The sequence below is a fragment of the Orcinus orca genome, chromosome 1 (genome assembly GCF_937001465.1).
Source record: "Orcinus orca chromosome 1, mOrcOrc1.1, whole genome shotgun sequence".
NCBI classification, from domain to species: Eukaryota; Metazoa; Chordata; class Mammalia; order Artiodactyla; family Delphinidae; genus Orcinus; species Orcinus orca.
The window spans coordinates 165,019,298-165,044,562 of NC_064559.1; the positions used below are offsets into that span (position 1 = coordinate 165,019,298).

The 25,265-nt window shown below is 39.5% G+C and overlaps 1 protein-coding gene across 1 annotated transcript in view; it reads left to right on the forward strand.

Moving 5' to 3' along the window:
• FYB2 (FYN binding protein 2) overlaps window positions 1-25,265 on the forward strand; it is a 133,853-nt gene that overhangs the window by 96,147 nt on the left and 12,441 nt on the right. Inside the window, exons 10-15 of the mRNA XM_033435411.2 lie at window positions 5,943-6,054; window positions 6,151-6,191; window positions 15,062-15,122; window positions 16,204-16,302; window positions 20,693-20,721; window positions 22,443-22,503. Of these exons, the coding sequence (XP_033291302.1) occupies window positions 5,943-6,054; window positions 6,151-6,191; window positions 15,062-15,122; window positions 16,204-16,302; window positions 20,693-20,721; window positions 22,443-22,503 (403 nt within the window). The remainder of the gene's footprint in view (window positions 1-5,942; window positions 6,055-6,150; window positions 6,192-15,061; window positions 15,123-16,203; window positions 16,303-20,692; window positions 20,722-22,442; window positions 22,504-25,265) is intronic.

Consider the following 25,265-nt stretch of genomic DNA (forward strand, 5'->3'; position numbering starts at 1 on the left):
GCAGTGGTTAAGAATCCACCTGCCAATGCAGGGGACACAGGTTCAAGCCCTGGTCCTGGAAGATCCCACATGCTGCAGAGAAACCAAGCCCATGTGCCACAACTACTGAGCCTGCGCTCTAGAACCTGTGAGCCACAACTACTGAGCCTGAGTGCCACAACTACTGAAGCCTAGAGCCCGTGCTCTGCAACAAGAGAAACCACCACAGTGAGAAGCCCACACACCGCAGCGAAGAGTAGCCCCCGCTTGCCACAACTAGAGAAAGCGTGCACGCAGCAACGAAGACCCAATGCAGCCAAAAACAAAATAAATACATTTTTAAAAAAAAAAGAAAAATAAAGAGAATTAGGGAGGCAGGTGGAGGAAGTGGAAGTTGCAATTTTAAAGTGCACACAGATGACCTCAAAGATGTAAAGTAGGTGAGGAATAGAGCCATGGCTATCCAGAATGTTCTAGGGAGAGAGGAAAAGGAGTGCAAATATCCCAGGGCAGGAGTCTACTAGATGTGTTGGTAGAATAGCAAGGAGGCCAGTGTAGCTGGAGCAGTGACTGAAGGAGACTGTAGGAGGAGATGAGGTCAGAGAGATAACAAGGGGCCAGATAATATAGGGGCTTCTGTAGACCATTGCAAGAACTTTGGCATTTATTATGAGATATATATATATTTTTAATAACATTGAAAGGTTTTGAGCACAAGAATAGAACGATCTGACTTGTATTTTAAAGAATCATATCTCGGCTGCTGTCTTGAAAGAAGAATGTAAAAGAACCTGGGACCTGTTAGGAGTTTGTTGCAAGAATTTAACTGAGAGACGATGGTAGCTTGGAGGAGGGTACTGCAGTCGAGTTGTTGAGATATGCTTGGATTCAGGATTTAGATCGAAAGTCAAGCTGACAGATGGCTGTGGATTGGAGGTGGGACATGAGAGAGAAAGGAGTCAAGGATGTCTTCAGGGTTTGGACCTGAGCAACTGAAAGGTTGGGGTTGCTACTCTTTGTTGATATGGGGCAGACTTCAGGAAGAGCACATTCACAGAGAGAAAGCAAGAGTTTGGTTTGGAATGTAATGTGTTGAGACGACCAAATGGAAATGGTGTGAAGGTTGAACTCACGAGAGATGTCTAAGTTAGGGATGTAACTTGGGAGTTGTCTGTTTTTAAAATGAAGCCATAAACATTTTTCAATACATCTGCCTCAAAAAGGAAGGAGTAAGAAAGAAAAAAATTGTCCTGAAGTAAGAATTAAGCAACTGTGTGTTCAGCATCTTTGCTTTGTGCTGGAGAAACATACCGATAACTCCGTAAGAAAAAGTAGGGCCTTTATGCCTCTGGGAGCTGACATTCATTGAGACAGTTTGGGGCCTATATGCTAACTGACTTCTTGTCAGAGGATAAAATCTTGTTGCTTGGTGCCTTTAATTAATAGACAAAAGTCAGGGCTTCCCTGGTGGCGCGGTGGTTGAGAGTCCACCTGCCGATGTAGGGGACACGGGTTCGTGCCCCGGTCTGGGAAGATCCCACATGCCGCGGAGTGGCTAGGCCCGTGAGCCATGGCCGCTGAGCCTGCGCATCCGGAGCCTGTGCTCCATACCAGGAGAGGCCACAACAGTGAGAGGCCCGCATACTGCAAAAAACAAAACAAAAAAATAGACAAAAGTCAGAGAGTCCCATACAGGATAAATCCAAGGAGAAACACGCCAAGACACATATTAATCAAACTATCAAAAACTAAATACAAAGAAAAAATATTAAAAGCAGCGAGGGAAAAACAACAAATAACATAACCTTATGTTAACATAAGGTTAACAGCTGATCTTTCAGTAGAAACTCTGAAAGCCAGAAGGGAGTGACAGGACATATTTAAGGTGATGAAAGGGAAAAACCTACAACCAAGATTACTCTACCCAGCAAGGATCTCATTCAGATTCAACGGAGAAATTAAAATCTTTACAGACAGGCGAAAGCTAAGAGAATTCAGCACTACCAAACCAGCTTTACAACAAATGTTAAAGGAATTTCTCTAGGCAGGAAACACAAGAAAAGGAAAAGACTTAACAATAACAAACCGAAAACAATTAAGAAAATGGTAATAGGAACATACATGTTGATAATTACCTTAAATGTAAATGGATTAAATGCTCCAACCAAAAGACATAGACTGGCTGAATGGATACAAAAACAAGACCCATATATATGCTGTCTACAAGAGACGCACTTCAGGCCTAGGGACACATACAGACTGAAAGTGAGGGGATGGAAAAAGATATTCCATGCAAATGGAAATCAAAAGAAAGCTGGAGTAGCAATTTTCATAACAGACAAAATAGACTTTAAAATAAAGACAATTACAAGAGACAAAGAAGGATACTACATAATGATCAATTATGAAGGGATCAATCCAAGAAGAAGATATAACAATTATAAATACTTATGCACCCAGCATAGGAGCACCTCAATACAAAGGCAAATGTTAACAGCCATAAAAGGAGAAATCGACAGAAACACAGTCATAGTAGGGGACTTGACAGATCATCCAAAGTGAAAACAAATAAGGAAATACAAGCTTTAAATGATACATTAAACAACATGGACTTAATTGATATTTATAGGACATTCCATCCAAAAACAGCAGATTACAATTTCTTCTCAAGTGCTCTTGGAACATTCTCCAGGATAGATCATATCTTGGGTCACAAATCAAGCCTTGGTAAATTTAAGAAAATTGAAATCATATCAAATATCTTTTCCGACCACAACACTATGAGACTAGAAATCAATTACAGGGAAAAATCTGTAAAAAATACAAACACGTGGAGGCAGAACAATAGACTACTAAATAACCAAGAGATCACTGAGGAAATCAAAGAGGAAATCAAAAAATACGTAGAGACAAATGACAATGAAAACACGACAACCCAAAACCTATGGGATGCAGCAAAAGCAGTTTAAGAGGAAAGTTTATAGCAATACAATCCTACCTCAAGAAACAAGAAACATCTCAAATAAAAAACCTAACCTTACACCTAAAGCAATTAGAGAAAGAAGAACAAAAAAACCCCAAAATTAGTAGAAGGAAAGAAAGCATAAAGATCAGATCAGAAATAAATGAAAAAGAAATGAAGGAAACAACAGCAAAGATCAATAAAATTAAAAGCTGGTTCTTTGAGAAGATAAACAAAATTGATAAACCATTAGCCAGACTCATCAAGAAAAAAAGGGAGAAGACTCAAATCAATAGAATTAGAGATGAAAAAGGAGAAGTAACAACTGACACTGCAGAAATACAAAGGATCGTGAGAGATTACTACAAGCAACTATATGCCAATAAAATGGACAACCTGGAAGAAATGGACAAATTCTTAGAAAAGCACAACCTTCCGAGACTGAACCAGGAAGAAATAAAAAAAAAAACAGACCAATCATAAGCACTTAAATTGAAACTGTGATCAAGATAGTATGGTACTGGCACAAAAACAGAAATATAGATCAATGGAACAGGATAGAAAGCCCAGAGATAAACCCACGCATCTATGGTAGTTGATTAGTTAATCTATGAATAAGGAGGCAAGGATATACAATGGAGAAAAACAATCTCTTCAATAAGTTGTGCTGGGAAAACTGGACAGCTACATGTAAAAGAATGAAATTAGAACACTCCCTAACACCATACACAAAAATAAACTCAAAATGGATTAAAGACCTAAATGTAAGGCCAGACACTATAAAACTCTTAGAGGAAAACATGGGCAGAACACTCTGACATAAATCACAGCAAGGTCCTTTTTTATCCACCTCCTAGAGAAATGGAAATAAAAACAAAAATAAACAAATAGGACCTAATGAAACTTAAAAACTTTTGCACAGCAAAGGAAACCATAAACGAGACAAAAAGACAACCCTCAGAATGGGAGAAAATATTTGCAAATGAAGCAACTGACAAAGGATTAATCTGCAAAATATACAAGCAGCTCATGCAGCTCAATATCAAAAAAAAAAAAAACCCATACAAAAATGGGCAGAAGACCTAAACTGACATTTCTCCAAAGAAGATATACAGATTGCCAACAAACACATGAAAGGATGCTCAGCATCTCTAATCATTAGAGAAATGCAAATCAAAACTACAATGAGGTATCACCTCACACCAGTCAGAATGGCCATCATCAAAAAATCTACAAACAGGGCTTCCCTGGTGGCGCAGTGGTTGAGAGTCCGCATGCCGATGCAGGGGACATGGGTTCGCGTCCTGGTCCGGGAAGATCCCACATGCCGCGGAGCGACTGGGCCCGTGAGCCATGGCCGCTGAGCCTGCGCGTCCGGAGCCTGTGCTCCACAACGGGAGAGGCTACAACAGTGAGAGGCCCGTGTACCACAAAAAAAAAAAAAAAAAAAAAAAGTCTACAAATAATAAATGCTGGAGAGGGTGTGGAGAAAAGGGAGCCCTCTTGCACTGTTGTTGGGAATGTAAATTGATACAAACACTATGGAGAATAGTATGGAGGTTCCTCAGAAGTCTAAAATTAGAACTACCATACGACCCAGCAATATAACTACTGGGCATATACCCTGAGAAAACCATAATTCAAAAAGAGTCATGTATCACAATGTTCATTGCAGCTCTATTTACAATAGCCAGAACATGGAAGCAATCTAAGGGTCGATTGATAGATGAATGGATAAAGATGTGGCACATATATACAGTGGAATATTACTCAGCCATAAAAAGAAACGAAATTGAGTTATTTGTAGTGAGGTGGATGGACCTAGAGACTGTCATACAGAGTGAAGTAAGTCAGAAAGATAAAAACAAATACCGTATTCTAACACATATGCATGGAATCTAAAAAAAAAAAAAAAAGTTCTGAAGAACCTAGGGGCAGGACAGGAATAAAGACACAGACGTAGAGAATGGACTTGAGGACACGGGGAGGGGGAAGGGTAAGCTGGGATGGAGTGAGAGAGTGGCATGGACATATATACACTACCAAATGTAAAATAGATAGCTAGTGGGAAGCAGCCGCATAGCACAGGGAGATCAGCTCAGTGCTTTGTGACCATCTAGAGGGGTGGGATAGGGAGGGTGGGAGGGAGACGCAAGAGGGAGGAGATATGGGGATATATGTATATGTATAGCTGATTCACTTTGTTATAAAGCAGAAACTAACACACCATTGTAAAGCAATTATACCCCAATAAAGATGTAAAAAAAGATAAAAGTCAATGTGCTTATTGTTATTTCTCAGATATATTTCTTATTTCTGATTAATAGTTCATGTCTGCAAATGGTTCTGAATCACCCATACTGTAAATATTAACCTATGCCAACTGATAAAAAGGTGACAGTTTTAGGGTTATGACAAGTTTACAGCTCTGTGAAATAAACCAGCTTCTGCATGTAACAGGCTAGCTACTTGTGCAAAGAATCCCTAGGCAATTTTTAACCTGGCACACTATCTGGCTGAATCCATTACTAATGCATAATAAATGTTGGCATGTGCTCAATCAACTTGTCTAAGAAATTTTACTTTAAGAAAAAATGCCACAAAGTGGATAAGTCATCTAAATGTAGGGATTGAAGCCCCAGGGCTGCACCTTGGTAGACTTCAACATTTGAGGTCAGGGATGAGAGGAAGAAACATCCAAGAAGAGGGAGGACTCACTGGTTTACTGGGTAATTAGCCCCCTTCATAAATATGTATTAATCCTTGCCACAATCATCCAAGAGGGGTTACTGTCATTATCCCAACTTGAGAGAATCATAACTGAGGCTTAGCAAGGTGAAGTGGTTTGCCAAAGGATCCTGCATGTCGAGGTTATAATCCAGTGTTACCATATTTAATCTGCCTTTTCCTATTATTGTCTCCATTGCCAGTGACCTGTGTGAATGCATTTATGAGAGCAGTTGATGAGACGTTCTCAGGGTGTTCTCTGTTTTCCTTACAGGGGGGTATGTGAAGGCCTTGGAGATGACTAAAGAGACCCCAGGCCAAGGAGCCTTTAAGCCAAATTCCATTTCCGAGACGTATGATGATGTTGAGTACCCTGGGAGAGAGGGGTAAATACGTGCCAGCCCTTCAGTGAGATGAATGTGATGAGACTTTAGAAGTACAATACAACAGGTCAATGGTCTTTGTATCTTTTCTCCCCACAGAGCAAAGTCAGATTTCTCTAACTCATTTGTCTCAGATAATGGTAAGTTTAAGAAAACTTTTGAAACTGTCAATAGGAATTGCTAAGAGTTTCTGTGGCAGATTAGTAGTAAGGTATCTTTTATTTACATATTTTTATTAATGCCATTTGGGTGGGGTGATGATAAGCTAATAGAAGTGGTTCAAGGTATGTGTGAATAAATGCATTTAGAATCATGAAGGTGAAGATGCTGGTAATGGGTCTTTTGTGGCAAGAAAGCAACTTTGAGGTGAAATTGCTTTCTTCCTGATCTCTTCACAATCCAAGTCTGAAGATAGGAATGTGTTTTACTTAAAACACTTGTATGGATTCTCAATACTTTTAAAAAATATTGAAGTATAGTTTACTTACACATTAGTTTCAGATGTACAACATAATGATTTTATATTTTTATAGATTATAGTCCACTTAAAGTTATTATAACATATTGGTCATAGTCCCTGTGCTGTACATCATATCTTTGTATCTTATTTATTTTATAGCTAGTAGTCTGTATCTCTTAATCCCCTTCCACATCTTGCCCATACCCTACCTTGCCCCTTCCTCCACCCTTCTTCCCACTGGTAACAATTGGTTCTCTATATCTGTGAGTCTGTTTTGTTATATTCATTTATATTTCTTTTTCTTTTTTAGATTCCACATGTAAGTGAAAACATACAGTTTTTGTCTTTCTATGTCTGGCTTATTTACTAAGCATAACACTCTCCAAGTTCATCCATGTTGTTGCAAATGGCAAAATTTCATTCTTTTTATGGCTGAGTAGTATTCCTGTGTGTGTGTGTGTGTGTGTGTGTGTGTGTGTGTGTATACACTACATCTTCTTTATCCATTCATCTGTTAATGGATACTGAGGTTGCTACCGTATCTTGGCCATTGTAAATAATGCTAATATGAACATTAGGGTGCATCTTTTTTGAATTAGTGTTTGCATTTTCTTCAGATAGACACCAGGAGTGGAATTGCTGGATCATATGGCAGTTCTATTTTTAATTCTTTGAGGAACCTCCATACTGTTTCCCATAGTGGTTGCACCAATTTACATTCCCACCAACAGTGTAGGAGGGTTCCCTTTCCTCCAAATCCTCACCAACATCTTTTGTCATATTTTTTTTTTTTTTACCATCTTTATTGGAGTATAATTGCTTTACAATGGTGTGTTAGCTTGTGCTTTATAACAAAGTGAATCAGCTATACATATACATATATCCCCATATCTCCTCCCTCTTGCATCTCCCTCCCACCCTCCCTATCCCACCCCTCTAGGTGGACACAAAGCACTGAGCTGATCTCCCTGTGCCATGCAGCTGCTTCCCACTAGCTGTCTGTTTTACATTTGGTAGTGTATATAAGTCTATGCCACTATCTCACTTCGTCCCAGCTTACCCTTCCCACTCCCTGTGTCCTCAAGTCCATTCTCTATGTGTCTTTATTCCTGTCCTGCCCCTAAGTTCTTCAGAACCACTTTTTTTTTTTTTAGATTCCATATATATGTATTAGCATATGGTATTTGGTTTTCTCTCACTTACTTCACTCTGTATGATACCCTCTAGGTCCATCCATCTCACTACAAATAACTCCATTTCTTTTTATGGCTGAGTAATATTCCATTGTATATATATGCCACATCTTCCTTATCCATTCATCTGTCAATGGACACTTAGGTTGCTTCCATGTCCTGGCTGTTGTAAATAGAGCTGCAATGAACATTGTAGTACATGACTCTTTTTGAATTATGGTTTTCTCAGGGTATATGGCCCGTAGTGGGATTGCTGGGTCGTATGGTCGTTCTAATTTTAGACTTCTGAGGAACCTCCATACTATTCTCCATAGTGTTTGTATCAATTTACATTCCCACCAACAGTGCGGGAAGGTTCCCTTTTCTCCACACCCTCTCCAGCGTTTATTGTTTGTAGATTTTTTTGATGATGGCTATTCTGACCAGTGTGAGGTGGTACCACACTGTAGTTTTCGTTTGTTTGTTTGTTTGTTTTGCGGTACGTGGGCCTCTTACTGTTGTGGCCTCTCCTGCTGCGGAGCACAGGCTCCAGACGCGCAGGCTCAGCGGCCATGGCTCACGGGCCGAGCTGCTCTGCGGCATGTGGGATCTTCCGGACGGTGCACGAACCCGTGTCCCCTGCATTGGCAGGCAGACTCTCAACCACTGCGCCACCAGAAAAGCCCCACACTGTAGTTTTGATTTGCATTTCTCTAATGATTAGTAATGTTGAGCATTTTTTCATGTGTTTGTTGCCAATCTGTAAATCTTCTTTGGAGAAATGTCTGTTTAGGTCTTCTACCCATTTTTGGATTGGGTTGTTTGTTTTTTTGATATTGAGCTGCATGAGCTGCTTATATATTTTGCATATTAATCCTTTGTCAGTTGCTTCATTTGCAAATATTTTCTCCCATTCTGAGGGTTGTCTTTTCATCTTATTTATGGTTTCCTTTGCTGTGCAAAAACTTAAATTTCATTAGGTCGTGTTTGTTTATTTTTGTTTTTATTTCCATTTCTCTAAGAGGTGGGTCAAAAAGGATCTCACTGTGATTTATGTCATAGAGTGTTCTGCCTATGTTTTCCTCTAAGAGTTTTATAGTGTCTGGCCTTACATTTAGGTCTTTAGTCCATTTTGAGTTTATTTTTGTGTATGGTGTTAGGGAGTGTTGTACATTTTTTTAATATGTAGCTGTCCAGTTTTCCCAGCACCACTTATGGAAGAGGCTCTCTTTTCTCCATTGTATATTCTTGCCTCCTTTATTGAAAGTAAGGTGACTATATGTGCATGAGTTTATCTCTGGGCTTTCTATCCTGTTCCATTGATCTATATTTCTGTTTTTGTGCCAGTACCATACTGTCTTGATTACCATAGCTTTGTAGTTTAGTCTGAAGTCAGGGAGCCTGATTCCTCCAGCTCCATTTTTCTTTCTCAAGATTGCTTTGGCTACTTGGGGTCTTTTGTGTTTCCATACAAATTGTGAAATATTTTGTTCTAGTTCTGTGGAAAATGCCAGTGGTAGTTTGATAGGGATTGCATTGAATCTGTAGTTTGCTTTGGGTAGTATAGTCATATTCACAATGTTGATTCTTCCAGTCCAAGGACATGGTATATCTCTCCATCTGTTTGTATCATCTATAATTTCTTTCATCAGTGTCTTATAGTTTTCTGCATACAGGTCTTTTATCTCTTCAGGTAGGTTTATTCCTAGGTATTTTATTCTTTTTGTTGCAATGGTTAATGGTAGTGTTTCCTTAAATTCTCTTTCAGATTTTTCATCATTAGTGTGCAGGAATGCAAGCGATTTCTGTGCATTAATTTTGTATCCTGCTACTTTACCAAATTCATTGATTAGCTCTAGTAGTTTTCTGGTAGCATCTTTAGAATTCTCTATGTATAGTATCATGTCATCTGCAAACAGTGACAGTTTTACTTCTTTTCCGATTTGGATTCATTTTATTTCTTTTTCGTCTCTGATTGCTGTGCCTAAAGTTCCAAAACTATGTTGAATAATAGTGTTGAGAGTGGGCAACCTTGTCTTGTTCCTGATCTTAGAGAAAATGGTTTCAGGTTTTCACCATTGAGAATGATGTTTGCTGTGGGTTTGTCATGTATGGCCTTTATTATGTTGAGGTAAGTTCCCTCTATGCCTAGTTTCTGGAGGGTTTTTATCACAAATGGGTGTTGAATTTTGTCAAAAGCTTTTTCTGCATCTATTGAGATGATCATATGGTTTTTCTCCTTCAATTTGTTAATATGGTTTATCACATTTATTTGCATATTTGAAAAATCCTTTCATTCCTGGAATAAACCCCACTTGATCATGGTGTATGATCCTTTTAATGTGCTGTTGGATTCTGTTTGCTAGTATTTTGTTGAGGATTTTTGCATCTATATTCATCAGTGATATTGGCCTGTAGTTTTCTTTTTTTGTGGCATCTTTGTCTGATTTTGGTATTAGGCTGATGGTGGCCTTGTAGAACGAGTTTGGGAGTGTTCCTCCCTCTGCTATATTTTGGAAGGGTTTGAGAAGGATAGATGTTAGCTCTTCTCTCAGTGTTTGTTAGAATTCGCCTGTGAAGCCATCAGGTCCTGGGCTTTTGTTTGTTGGAAGATTTTTAATCACAGTTTCAATTTCAGTGCTTGTGATTGGTCTGTTTATATTTTCTATTGCTTACTGGTTCAGTCTCGGAAGGTCGTGCTTTTCTAAGAATTTGTCCATTTCTTCCAGGTTGTCCATTTTATTGACATATAGTTTTCTGTAGTAATCTCTCATGATCCTTTGTATTTCTGCAGTGTCAGTTGTTACTTCTCCTTTTTCATTTCTAATTCTATTGATTTGAGTCTTCTCCCTTTTTTTCTTGATGAGTCTGGCTAATGGTTTATCAATTTTGTTTATCTTCTCAAAGAACCAGCTTTTAGTTTTATTGATCTTTACTATCGTTTCCTTCATTTCTTTTTCATTTATTTCTGATGTGATCGTTATGATTTCTTCTGCTAACTTGGGGTTTTTTTTTCTTCTTTCTCTAATTGCTTTGGGTGTAAAGTTAGGTTGTTTATGTGAGATGTTTCTTGTTTCTTGAGGTAGGATTGTATTGCTATAAACTTCCCTCTTAGAACTGCTTTTGCTGCATCTCATAGGTTTTGGGTCATCATGTTTTCATTGTCATTTGTCTCTAGGTGTTTTTTGATTTCCTCTTTGATTTCTTCAGTGATCTCTTGGTTGTTTAGTACTATATTGTTTAGCCTCCATGTGTTTGTATTTTTTACAGATTTTTTCCTGTAATTGATATCTAGTCTAATAGCATTGTGGTTGGAAAAGATACTTGATACAGTTTCAATTTTCTTAAATTTACCAAAGTTTGATTTGTGTCCCACGATATGTTCTATCGTGGAGAATGCTCCATGAGCACTTGAGAAGAAAGTGTCATCTGCTGTTTTTGGATGGAATGTCCAATAAATATCAATTAAGTTCGTCTTGTTCAGTGTATCATTTAAAGCTTGTGTTTCCTTATTTATTTTCATTTTGGATGATCTGTCTGTTGGTGAAAGTGGGGTGTTAAAATCCCGTACTATGATTGTGTTACTGTCGATTTCCCCTTTTATGGCTGTTAGCATTTGCCTTATGTACTGAGGTGCTCCTATGTTGGGTGCATAAATATTTATAATTGTTGTATCCTCTTATTGGATTGATCCCTTGATCATTATGTAGTGTCCTTTTTTGTCTCTTGTAGTAATCTATATTTTAAAGTCTATTTTGTCTGATATGAGAATTGCTATTGCAGCTTTCTTTTGATTTCTGTTTGCATGGAATATCTTTTTCCATCCCCTCACTTTCAGTCTGTATGTGTCCCTAGGCCTGAAGTGGGTCTCTTGTAGACAGCATATATATGGGTCTTGTTTTTTATCCATTCAGCCAGTCTATGTCTTTTGGTTGGAGCATTTAATCCATTTACATTTAAGGTAATTATCGATATGTATGTTCCTATTAACATTTTCTTAATTGTTTTCGGTTTGTTATTGTAAGTCTTTTCCTTCTCTTGTGTTTCCTGCCTAGAGAAGTTCCTTTAGCATTTGTTGTAGAGCTTGTTTGGGGGTGCTGAATTCTCTTAGCTTTTGCTTGTCTGTAAAGGTTTTAATTTCTCCACTGAATCTGAATGAGATCGTTGCTTGGTAGAGTAATCTTCGTTGTAGGTTTTTCCCTTTCATCACGTTAAATATGTCCTGCCACTCCCTTCTGGCTTGCAGAGTTTCTGCTGAAAGATCAGTTGTTAACCTTATGGGAATTCCCTTGTTTGTTAATTCTTGCTTCCCTTGCTGCTTTTAATATTTTTTCTTTGTATTTAAGTTTTGATAGTTAGATTAATATGTGTCTTGGCGTGTTTCTCCTTGGATTTATCCTGTGTAGAACTCTCTGTGCTTCCTGGGCTTGATTGACTATTTCCATTCTCATGTTAGGGAAATTTTCAACTAAAATCTCTTCAAATATTTTCTCAGCCCCTTTTTTTGCCTCTTCTTCCTCTGGGACCCCTATAATTTGAATGTTGGTGTGTTTAATGTTGTCCCAGAGGTCTCTGAGATTGTCCTCAATTCTTTTCTTTTTTCTTTATTCTGCTCTGTGGTAGTTATTTCCACTATTTTATCTTCCACATCATTTATCCATTCTTCTGCCTCAGTTATTCTGCTATTGATTCCTTCTAGAGAATTTTTTATTTCATTTATTGTGTTGTTCATTATTGTTTGTTTGCTCTTTAGTTCTCTAGGTCCTTGTTAAACGTTTCTTTTATTTTCTCCATTCTATTTCCAACATTTTGGATCATCTTTACTATCATTACTCTGAATTCTTTTTCTGGTAGACTGCCTATTTCCTCTTCATTTGTTTGGCCAAGTGGGTTTTTACCTTGCTCCTTCATCTGCTGTGTGTTTCTCTGTCTTCTCATTTTGCTTAACTTACTGTGTTTGGTGTCTCCTTTACACAGGCTGCAGGTTCATTTTTGGTGTCTATTCCTAGTGGGTAAGGTTGGTTCAGTGGGTTGTGTAAGCTTCCTGGGGGAGGGGAATGGTGCCTGTGTTGTGCTGGATGAGGCTGGATCTTGTGTTTCTGTTGGGCAGGACCACGTCCCGTGGTGTGTTTTGGGGTGTCTGTGAATTTGTTTTGATTTTAGGCAGACTCTGTGCTAATGGGTCGAGTTGTATTCCTATCTTGCTTGTTGTTTGGCATAGGGTGTCCAGCACTGTAGATTGCTGGTCGTTGAGTGGAGCTGGGTCTTAGCATTGAGATGGAGATCTCTGGGAGAGCTTTCACCATTTGATATTACATGGGGCTGGGAAGTCTCTGGTGGACCAATGTCCTGAACTTGGCTCTCCCACCTCATAGGCTCAGGCCTGACACCCAGCTAGAGCACCAAGACCCTGTCAGCCACACGGCCCGGTATGTGGGACGTTTCTTGCCTTTTGGGAAGTCTGAGGTCTTCTGCCAACATTCAGTAGGTGTTCTGTAGGAGTTGTTCCACATGTAGATGTAGTTTTGATGTATTTGTGGGGAGGAACATGATCTACACGTTTTACTCCTCCACCAACTTGAAGGTGCCCCTTTTGTCCTCTTTTTGATGATAGCCATTCTGACAGATGTGAAGTGATATCTCATTGTGCTTTTGATTTGCCTTTCCCTGATGATTAGTGTTGCTGAACATCTTTTCTTGTGCCTGTTTGCCATCTGCAGGTCTTTTTTGAAAAGATGTCTATTCAGGCCTTTGCCCATTTTTTAAATCAGGTTGCTTGTTTTTTTGATATTGAGTTGTATGAGCTTGTTATATGTTTTGGATATTAACCCCTTTTGAGACATATCATTTGCAAATATCTTCTCCCATTCAGTAGGTTGTCTTTTTGTTTTGTTAATTTTTTCCTTTGCTGTGCAAGAGCTTCTAAGTTTGATTAGGTCCCATTTGTTTATTTTTGCTTTTGTTTCCTTGCCTGAGGAGACAGATCCAAAAACAAATATTGCTAAAACTTATGTCAAAGCATGTTCTGCCTGTGTTTTCTTCTAGGAGTTTTCCCAGCACCACTTATAGAAGAGACTGTTTTTTCTCCATGTATATTCTTGCCTCCTTTGTCATAGATTAACCATAAGTGTGTTTGTTTCTGGGCTTTTTTTCTGTTCCATTGATTTATGTCTGTTTTTGTGCCAGTACCATACTGTTTTGACTACTATAACTTTGTAGTATATTCCCAATACTTTTAAGATTGACGTTAACATGGTATAGAGGACTTGAATGCCCCTACCTACCCCTCCATCCTCTTTTCATACATACTCAGTCTTCATCTTTGAGATCCAGTCATGCTGACCTGTTAGCTTCTCTGACTTTCTAGGCTCCCACTGCAGGGTGTTTGCATATTCTACTCCCTCTTCCTGGCATGTTCTTTCCTCCCCTGTGCCCCTTTGTCTAAGTGACTCTTAATCTTTTCTTCTGATCTCAGCTCAATCCTTATTCCCCAGGGAATATTCTCTTAGGTATACAGTCTTATAGTACCATGACCCTCTTTTTCATAGCACTTGCCACAGTTGTAATTCTATATTTATGTGGTTCTTTGATTAATAATTCTCTTCCCTCCTAGATGATTTCCTTCTCTATGCTCACCATTTTCCCTAGCCCCTATCATAATGCCAGGCACATGTTACATATTCAAAAAATATTTGTTGAATGAATGAAAAGTTAATGGAGGAGGGATAATCAAATGCTACTCTGGTTGTTTTTGTCCTTCTTAGAATATTAGAATTTTAGATGGAGAAACAATCTTAGAGATCATTAAACATGGTACCCTCATTTTAAAAAAAGGAAACTGAGGCACAGAGAAGTTAAGTGACTGTCCTAAACTCATTGTGAATCAAGTTCTGAACTTGAAAATCCTCCATTGCCAGGGTACATTCAAAGTATAACTGTGTATTTTAAGCTTATGTGTTGGACTAGGTGAAAGCCATGCTATGATGGGGGAAGATTTTTCAAGATGTGTCTGGTTGTCTCCATTATTTCCCCAGCATTCAGCACAATGTCTGCTGTTTAGTAGACTGATTGTTATATGTAAAATATGCAAAGGGGGAGGGTTGAAGGTGGGAATCTGTTAATAAATTAACTTTCTTTGACTAAATCAGACAGACTTGAAAACAGGGTAGAAGCAAAATTTAATTTTTGTTTGTACATACTTTTATAGAGGTTACTTATTTTTACCACGTGCTTGTAAAAACATGTGCATATGTTTCAATAAAAACTACTTCACAAACAAAATATTAGAGTACCTAGCACCTGGTAGGTATCCAATAATTTTGTGTCAAATATGAATCTGAATTATTGCCATTATAATGATTTTTTTTAATTTCAAAAGAAAATAGTGAAGAAATGTATGAAGAGGTCTACAGAACAAAGAGCAACTACCCAAAGATAGAGTGAGTTTCTCTTTTTCTTGGCTTCATAGCTAAGGGTATTTCCTGTTAGTCTAGGAAAACCAAAGTTTAACAAATGACCTCCATCCCTACCCACCCCATCTTTAGGGAAGATATGCATAGAGAATGGAGATAAGCTATTGTAATACAACATTGTGATCAGTTGGGTACTTGTAATTGTGTACAATCATATCTAATCATTTTGATCACATTGCTTTCTCTTTTGAGAAAATGTCCATCTCCTAGAGTAGAGGACTTTGATACTGTGTTAGGGAATAAGTGAGAAAAGAGAAGTAAATATCAATAAAATGCTTCAATTCTGTAATTGCTTTTCCAGGAAGAAATCAATGGTTATGATTTACCTGTATCTTTGAAAGTTAATGAGGCTATCTCTGGGATTGGGGCTTAATTTATTATCTAATAATTCAGTGTTATCAAGGACAGTATTTGTTCAAATGGGCATTATTAATCAAATTCAGTTATTAGGCACACATTGTGGAAAGGAAAACAGCAGTAGTCAAAAGCAAGAAGTTTGAGGGTTGAAGGGAAAAGAGGGCATTCATGCTGGGTGGGATGATGTGAATGTATCATTCCCTCTCCCTATGCTCCCCGCCCCCCAATCAAGAGCATATTTGGAAAAATTTTAATCATCAACCAGGCAGTCATTGTACCATCCTTGTTATATTATCATTCCATAAATTAAAGATTAGTGATGTGAATTTCAGAAGCTAGGAATTTCTATAATGTATTTCTAGTATAGTTTGTAAACTATGGGTCCCTGAGTCATCGTCTCTAAAAGGAAGACTTTGCTCCATAAAGTCTTTAAAATAGAAACCATTTGGTGTAGATGAAAGTTTGTATTGAAATATAGTAATTCCATCCATAGCTGATATGTGCTACTTCCCATCAGCATCTAAAGAAAGAAGAAGAGCATAGAAGCTGACAAGGCATTTTCCTGCTCTTCCTCGAGTGGGGTGTGTTGAAGAAATGAGACTGAAGTCTCTGATCCTTTTTACTACAGCAGGTTTCCATCCCCAGTACTCTCTCAAACATCGTGTTATTTATATCCTCTGATTCCTCTTAGTTTAGATGGAAAAGAAGCACTTAAAAGACTGCAGAGGTTCTTCAAGAAAGAAAAGGATAGATTTAAAATGAAGAAAAGCAAGTCGAAAGAAAAGATAAGGTAAAAGGTCCCTTTTTATTTCTCTTTCCCAGAGATTATTAGCAGTGCTGGCCTGGTTAGTTACACAGCCGATGGTCTCTATCCTGTTCTTCTAGTGAAGCGGTACCAGAAACTAAAACCAAAGGCCCTGGTTATCACCTACCACCTCCTTGCCAATATCTGAGTGAACTACACCCACAGATGCTAATGAGAAAGTGACAATGTCCCTTTTGAAAAAATTGATGAGAAAAGGCTGTGAACAAGGGTAGAGGGAAAGTCTTAATCAAACAAAGTCCAGGAAAGAAACTTTCCTCATCATCCTTGGCATAGATTCCTGTTGTTGTTACTGAGCATTATGTTATTAATTACATCCTATTATGCTGTCTCAGCCCTACAAGTTCCAGTGGTTTTATTTGTCTACACTTCCAAATTCTAATTTGCCTCTGTTGAGAGAGGCAGTATGTGGAAAGGGAAGATGAATTTCTCAAAGTCTTAGACCTGGAAGGGACCCTCCAAGATCACCCTAGCTAATTACCAGTGGGAATTGGGAAGGTTAGAAATTCATGAGTAGGAGAAAGAAACAAGAGGCCTAGGTTCTGGATTCTAGTTTCAGCTTCTCTGTTTATTCAGTGTGCAACCATGGGCAAATCACTTCCATTTTGCATTCATAGGGATCAAGTTTCTTCTTGCGTATAATGGGAGGGAGGAGGGAGACTGGGTGGTCTCTGGAGGTACTTCTCTCATATGTGTGTGTGTGTGTGTGTGTGTGTGTGTGTGTGTATGAGAGACACACACACACAAAAAAAACATAGACATAGATCTGTATTTTATGAGGGCAGAGGATGGTAAAATAATTTGACCCAGGTTGTTACATATATTGACACGGAATTATGTTATTCTACCTTGAAGTTTTTTCAATTATAAAACCTCAGAGTAACATGACTTTAAGTCTAATTTTCTGTTGGATGTAGATCTACCAAGAGATTTATATAGAATATGGGGTTTACAAATTGTAGTCCTGACCATGGAAGAAGAGGGAGTCTAGCTCCAGTGGCCAATGAGACCTAAAGGCGGACCCCGACCTTAGCAGGTTAGATGTTTCTGACAAAAATTATTAGTGTGATACCTGCAGTCCCTTAAAAATTTGATCCAGGTGAGAATGCTGATGCGTGTTTTTTTGTTTTAAATAATATTTATTTATTTATTTTGGCTACACAGGGTTTTAGTTGCAGCACGCAGGATCTTAGTTGCGGTAGGCATGAGGGATCTAGTTCCCCCGACCAGGGATTGAACCCGGGCCCACTGCATTGGGAGCGTGGAGTCTTACCCACTGGACCACCAGGGAAGTCCCAATGCTGACGTTTTTAAAATTCAAATGTTATTTCCTTTTTCTTAGAGCTATTCTTAGAACTGTAAGTGACTGCTTATGACTTTTAGAACAAATATCCAATCCCTTTTCATTGCAAGTCAATACTTTTATGGCAGCCCCTTCCTACTCGTCCAGCTCCATCTCTCGCTCAGATTTGCTCTCATCACCAGCCCATTAACACATTCCCTCTTTGTATATGAGGGCCCTGGCGTTTCCTGCCTCCTTGCTTTTGACCACGACATTCCGTTGGTCTGGAATGTACCTGCCCTTCTCCAGCTTCCTTTGATTATCAAAGTTCTAGCCTTCCCTTAAAGTTTGGTCAAATATTATCCTTTCTGGGACACATTCCATGAACCTTTCTACCCAAACCTGTATTACCGGTTTCTCTTCTATGTTTCTGTAACATCCCGTGCACATCTTGTAACATCTATTGGTACTACTGAGAAACCCTTTTTCTTAGAGTCAGAGAATCAGGGTAAGAAGAGAAATCCATATACCTAATCCAACCCACTACACAAGCTTCTCTGCAGATTTCCTAAGAAGCCAAATCTCTATGCCTGCACACCTCTATAAAGAGAAATTCACTATGTGCAGGGGGAAATCTGCCATTTGTAGGAAGGTCTAAAAAGCCTTTTTTTCCCCTTAAATTTTGCCAAAACCTGCCTCTCTACCTTAATTTTTCAATTAATAGCATGGAGACATACCAAGGTAACAACAGAACTTTATTTGTTTCTTTGTTTACCTTTTGTTGAGCCTTTTGATTGAGGTCTCCTCTCTGGAACATCAACTCTTAGTTTGTTGCGTTTTCTTCAGAAGGAGGTTGCAACCATGAAAATGTGACCTTTAAAAAGAGTTGGGGGCTTCCCTGGTGGCGCAGGGGTTGAGAGTCCGCCTGCCGATGCAGGGGACACGGGTTTGTGCCCCGGTCCGGGAATATCCCACATGCCGCGGAGCGGCTGGGCCCATGAGCCATGGCTGCTGAGCCTGCGCGTCCGGAGCCTGTGCTCCGCAATGGGAGAGACCACAACAGTGAGAGGCACGCGTACCGCAAAAAAAAAAAAAAAAAAAAAAAAGAATCGGGGCTCTCAATCTTCTCTCTCTCTCTCACACACACACATACACACACTCACAAACACACGCACACACTGCCTGTTAGGATAGTCATTATTAAATGGCTTGATTTAGGCATAAATAAACCAAGAATTAAATGCCACGGGTCTTAGCTATGCTATGAGTTTTACATGGGAATTAAATGTTAAGCCTTTTCTCACTCCCTCCGTTCCAAATGTTCTGACTTCTTCTTTCAACAGGCCAAGCACTCCTCAGCCTGAGGGTCTCTTTGCTGTTTCCTCCCCTAGGAATGCTCTTACCCCAGATATCTAGCTGGCCTATTCTCTCACTATCTTCAGGCCTCTGCTTCAAAATCACCTTATCAGTGAAGCCTTCCCTGAACGTCCTCTGAAAAATGGCAAACCAGCTCTCACCTCCAGTCCCCCTCCCCCCTTACCCTGCTCTATTTTTCTTAATTGCACTTATCTCCATAAATTTCCTTACATGACAGATCATAAATTTCCTTGTTTGTTTTCTGTCTGTCTCACTCTACTAGACTCCATGAGGGCAGGGATTTTGACTATTTTGTCCACTGCAGTATCTCCAACATAAAGTACAGTGCCTGGAAGGAAAAAAAAAAAAAACAGTGCCTGGGATATAATAGGCACTCAATAAATATCTGTTGAATGAATAGATGACCTAAAGGAAGGAAATATCATTATAGATTTTTTTTTGTGGCCTTGGTTTCTGTGTTTAAATAGGAGCTACCAGCACCCTGACCTAATTAGAATGGAGGAAGGGAACGGGTGTTAAGAAAGGCTCCCTTAAGCAAGGGACCGCTTGCTTAAGCCATGGCCCCAAGGATATGTGCTCACTAGATGTTGAGGGCAGGAAGTGCACTAAGGCTTCACATGTGTTCTCTCTAATCCTCACAATAACCCATGAGTTAGAAACTTGTTCCTCCGTTTTACAGATGAAAAACTAAGGCTTTGAAAAGTTAAGTGACTTGCCCAGGGTAAGTGGCTAAGTGGCGGAAGTGAGAGTCATATCAGCTCTGACTCTAGTGACCATGTATTTCTCCTACTGCGCCCTGCACATCACAGTCCTGGTCTCATAGACACCAACGGAAGGGATCACTGAGTATCAGCCCTGTCCCAGGCACATTCACTTAGGAAAGCTCGTCCCGTACAAAGGGAGCTCTACAAGATAGGTGCTGGTATTCATTTTGGAAATGGAGAACTAAAGCTTCCATGAAGGTTAGTGCTGTTCCTTTGGTCAGCCCTTTATCATGTTATCACAGAGTGTTATATTAACTTACTTTTGGTGCCCCTCACTAAACCGCGAGCTACTTCAGGACAGAAACTGTCTAATCATTTTGTATACCCAGCACATGGGCCTGGCCCGTGATGAGTGTCCCCAGCATACCTGTAGGACTGAAATTAAATTAATTGCTTAAAATACATGGATTTTTTTCCTACCACATCATGCTTCCTTTCATGTAATCTTAACTGTGAGATATGAGGAAAACCAGATGATCTACCTAGCCAATGTCCTCTCCTACTAAGCACATTTACCATCTTCCATTTCCACCTAGCCTGGAATTCTCCCCTCAAGTCACCTCTTTGGTTAAACATAAACATAGTCAGGGTCCAGCGTCTCCAGATGGTTCTCTCTCACCATACTTACCCCACACTGAATTGGCATCGTGGAAGGTAGAAGGCAGAAACAGAATCCTGTGGCAGGGCTAAGGGACAGCCTGAGATTGTCTCGTTAGGAAAGGGGGTGTGGGTGGTCACTGGGGATAAATAAACTCATTTACAAGAGAGGGGAGGTGATCAGAACAAAGCTGCAGGAAAGGTTTGCTTCGTATCTTTCCCCCAAAGCATCTGTATCAAGAAACCTTGTCATCAATATGTTATTTGAGATGTATCAGCTAATATTTCTGAACATGGCTTTTTCCCTTAACCCTTTGTGTCTTTTGTCAATTAACAGTGCATTTTCCATTTCGCTGCCTGATTTAGGTAAGTGACATTCGCTTATTTGCTGGAACAAAATTATTCAGAACTGACATATTCACAGTCTGAGAAAGAGAAGTAGTAATCCTTCCTGCATTCCATGTTTAATGAAAAATTGATACATCAAAATCAAAGACATTTTACACAATAGTAGTACTTACATTGGGGAAGATGAGTAACATTTCTCAAGTGCCTCCTATACGCCAGGCCTCTTAAAAACCGAGAAATAGATGCATTATCCCTTTTTAGGAAGGCTCTAGGACTCACATCCAAACTTTAGTGACCTAGGATTTGTACTCAAGTCTCTGAATACGAAGCTCGTGCATTTTACATTATACCACATAACCTTCTGAAGGATTTAACAGCCAGCTCACCGGAATTAAGACATAGTAATTTGAACATGACCACTTTGCAGTACACATACTAACTGAATCAAGGATGGGTCATTGGAATACTTTTTGCTTTGCTATAAAAACAACAGTGCACAAATTAATACAGTGCCTGACATCTAGTGTGCTCGCTCTCAGTCACGTTCAGTAAGTTGAATCTATCGATGAGAGAGGGCCATGTGTTTTGTTGTTTGTCAGGTTTAGTTTATGGGCTCTAGCGATGGTGGCTACTTTGATTTTACTCTGACTTGACAATTCAAATGTATATTATATTCCACAAATGTAAGTTTGCTGCACTAAATAACAAATAGTTACATAAATCTGGTATAATAACAGCTCTCCCAGGCTTCCCCGGTGGCGCAGTGCTTAAGAATCTGCCTGCCAATGCAGGGGACATGGGTTCGAGCCCTGGTCCGGGAAGATCCCACGTGCCACGGAGCAACTAAGCCTGTGAGCCACAACTACTGAGCTTGCGTGCCACAACTAACTGAAGCCCGTGCGCCTAGAGCCCGTGCTCTGCAACGAGAAGGCACCGCAATGAGAAATCTGCACACCGCAATGAAGAGTAGCCCCTCCCCCGCCGCAACTAGAGAAAGCCTGTGTGCAACAATGAAGTCCCAACGCAGCCAAAAATAAAAATAAATAAATAAAATAAAATAAAATAAAAAGGTCAGAATAGGCACACATTGTACCCCATCCAAATATATGAATAACTGAATTGTGAATAATTATGCCAAAAGGTTTCTAACTAGTTCAAGTGGTGAGTCACTTGAATATTATGGCATTCTATGTAGAGCACCAAGGAATGTGAATATCCTAAACTGAAAACGTCTAATTATGATTATGTACTAAGTCAGATTCAATTTTATGCAAGCTTATTATAAAGAAGCAGTTGTCAGTGTTTTGAAATAAAAATCAGGGAAGAAAAATCAACATTAATGTTCTGTTGTTTTTTTTCCTCTAGGAATTAAGCCCTCTCACTGCTCTAGCATTATAACATCTTTGTCCAGTTCCAGAATGATGGGAACCTAGTCTAAACATGATCCTTTCAGCAACTCATATTTTCTGGAAATCCACATGAAATCAAATTGATATAAATATTTATGCATGTGTTTGAGATACTAGGACATCTCACTATTTTTTATTCCTCAGTTGAACTTTTTCCCAAATGGATACTTGTTTTGTTCTTTGATCCTTTCTATATCCTATGATCAGATTTTGATAAAACAGGCATGGGGATGCACCTAGATAATTAAGTAATTGTGTATAATTTGGAAAGCTGGGGATTGTATAAACCATACCTAATAATAGACTATTTTGATCCTATCTTGACCCTAGAACTTAGGTCTCAGGAAGTTATTATCTATGACGATGTGGACATAAAAGAAAAAAAGTCAAAGTAAGTCAATTTACCGCATTGGTCATCCCTACTGATATTTAACCCATTTCCTGGTGCTTTGTTAAATAGGGTCAGAGGGCCTCCCTTCAGATCCTTGGTTACTGGGTGAAAAGTTGTGATATATTGCCCCCACTAGGAAAGGAAAATAATGAGTAATGTAGATGACCTAACAGTGGTAGGTGATTCAAAACTCACTGGAGCTTTGTTTCTTTTTTTTTTTTTTTTTTTGCGGTACGCGGGCCTCTCACTGCTGTGGCCTCCCCCGTTGCGGAGCACAGGCTCCGGACGCGCAGGCTCAGCGGCCATGGCTCACGGGCCCAGCCGCTCCGCGGCATGTGGGATCTTCCCGGACCGGGGCACGAACCTGCGTCCCCTGCATCGGCAGGCGGACTCTCAACCACTGCACCACCAGGGAAGCCCCTGGAGCTTTGTTTCTTACCTTTGAATCTATAGACTTGAAACTCATTTCAACATAACAAATACTTATTTAAATGCCTCCTGTGGAGGATGGCAAGCACTACCTGACAGAAGCTCTGCTCTCAAGGTCTAAATAACTAAAATCTATCAAAAAAGAGAAACCATCCTGAAACTCAATACCCTTATCTCTAGCTACTTATTATCTGTCCTTTCCCTCTCAACTAAATGGTTGAAAATAAAGGTCTCCTCTGCTCATCTTGGACCCATCTTTCCAAGCTCACTGCAACTGGGGTTCTGTTCCACCATGACAGTGGACTTGTTTTTGGTAAGGTCACTAATTTCTTTGTTAAATCCAGTGGATACATTTAAGTCCTTATTATACTTGGCTTCTCTGTAATATCTTAAATTGTTGATCATGCCATCCTTCAAAGGAAAAAAATATTAACTTTCCCCCAGGTTTCTATGTTACCATTATTTCTTATTCCTCATCTTTGGCTGTTGCCCCTCCTGTTTGATTGGTTCGTTTTGGTTTTGTGTGCATGTATGTGTTCTAATTCATTTCTTTAAAAATGATGTGTTTCTCAGATTTCCTGTATCAGTTCTCTTCCCCTCTTCCTTTATATGTTCTTGAATGGTCTCATCTACATCTAGGGCTTTAATTACGATCACTATAGTAAAGATATCAAAATTTACACTTTTGAGGTCAGATTTCTCTCTTCCACTTTAATAAGCCTGCTAGATAACTCTGTTTGAAACTCAGAATTCCATAACTCATAATCTCAACTGTCCCCATCCAAATATGATCCCTTTCTTCTAATCTCTTATGTTGGTGATTGTTTCAATAAACACACAGTTGCTCAAACCAAAACCCTAAGCATTCATTGTCCTTGACTCATCCTCCTCTGGTGCCCTGCACCCTCTTCTGTTTAAATAACTCTCAAAATGTTCCTGCTTCCCCATGCCCACTGCACAGCCACATGAAAGCACTCATTACTTCTCAGCTGGATTATTGCAATGACTTCCTGAATGGCCACCTCACCTCCACTTCAGTTTATTTTCCAAACTTTCTAAAGTACAAATAGGATCATGTCACAAAACCACCATTCACCAGCTTAAAAATGGTTAGTGGTTGTCCATTGCTCTCAAAATGAAATCCAAACTGCTTAAGAAGGCATAAAATTCATTATTGATCCAGCTCCTGGCAAACTCTCAGCCTCAGCTGTACTTCCCACTCACTCACCATTCCTGTGTTCCATCCATACTGTATATTTGGGTGTTCCTTGAACTCTTCAAGCTTTCCAGCATTTCTAAATCTTCACATTTGTTCCAACTTCTTCAATTCATTCAACAAATATTTACTGAGCATGTACTATATGCCAGACACTATGCTAAGTGTTGGTATAAAGCAGTGAGTGAAACAGATGTAATTCCTATTCCTTTCCGATTGGAGAGGCAGATAAATAAATTAATTTTAAAAATCTATAGGGCTTCCCTGGTGGTGCAGTGGTTGAGAGTCCGCCTGCCGATGCAGGGGACACGGGTTCGTGCCCTGGTCCGGGAAGATCCCACATGCCGTGGGGCGGCTGGGCCCGTGAGCCATGGCCGCTGAGCCTGCACGTCCGGAGCCTGCGCTCCGCAATGGAAGAGACCGCAACAGTGAGAGGCCCGAGTACCGAAAAAAAAAAAATCTATAATTAAACATAGGGATTTGATAAAGCTGCTTTGGATATTTTGAAAGAGAGTGGACATATGGTGTGTGTGTTGGAAGGAGACTGATAGTCATTTTAAAGTAGATATCTGGGGAAGGCCTTTCCAAGGAGGTGAGAATTTAAGAACAAAAGAATTGTTCTGTCTGTAACACACTTTGCCATGCTTTTTGCTTGGTTGACTATTTTATCCTTCATTATTTAAAACTGAATTCATATTTTGCTTTCCCCAGGAAGTCCTCTCTGAGTTTATCTATCTGGGTTAGGTCCCCCTTTTTATCAGAACATTCTTTTCATAGTTGTATTGTCTTATTTCTTGCCTGTCTCCTCCTCTTGATGGGAACTCCCTGAGGTAGGGGCTGTGGCTTTCTGATCTCTATCATGTGGTCTCATACCAAAACATAGTTTGTTAAATCAGATAACAAAGAAGGACCTGCCTCCAAAAAATGTGCAAAATAATTTGGAAGCTCAGAATAGGTAGACATTTCCATTATTTAGGGGATCAGAAAAGTCTCTGTGCCAAGAAGCAAGGATAGGAAACATTTTGGCAGTTGGAGATTGGGGTTGAGAGAGAGAGAGAGAGAGAGAGAAGCGGGGAAGGTTTGCGGAGGGAGAGGGGTGGACAGCTGTGTAAATGGA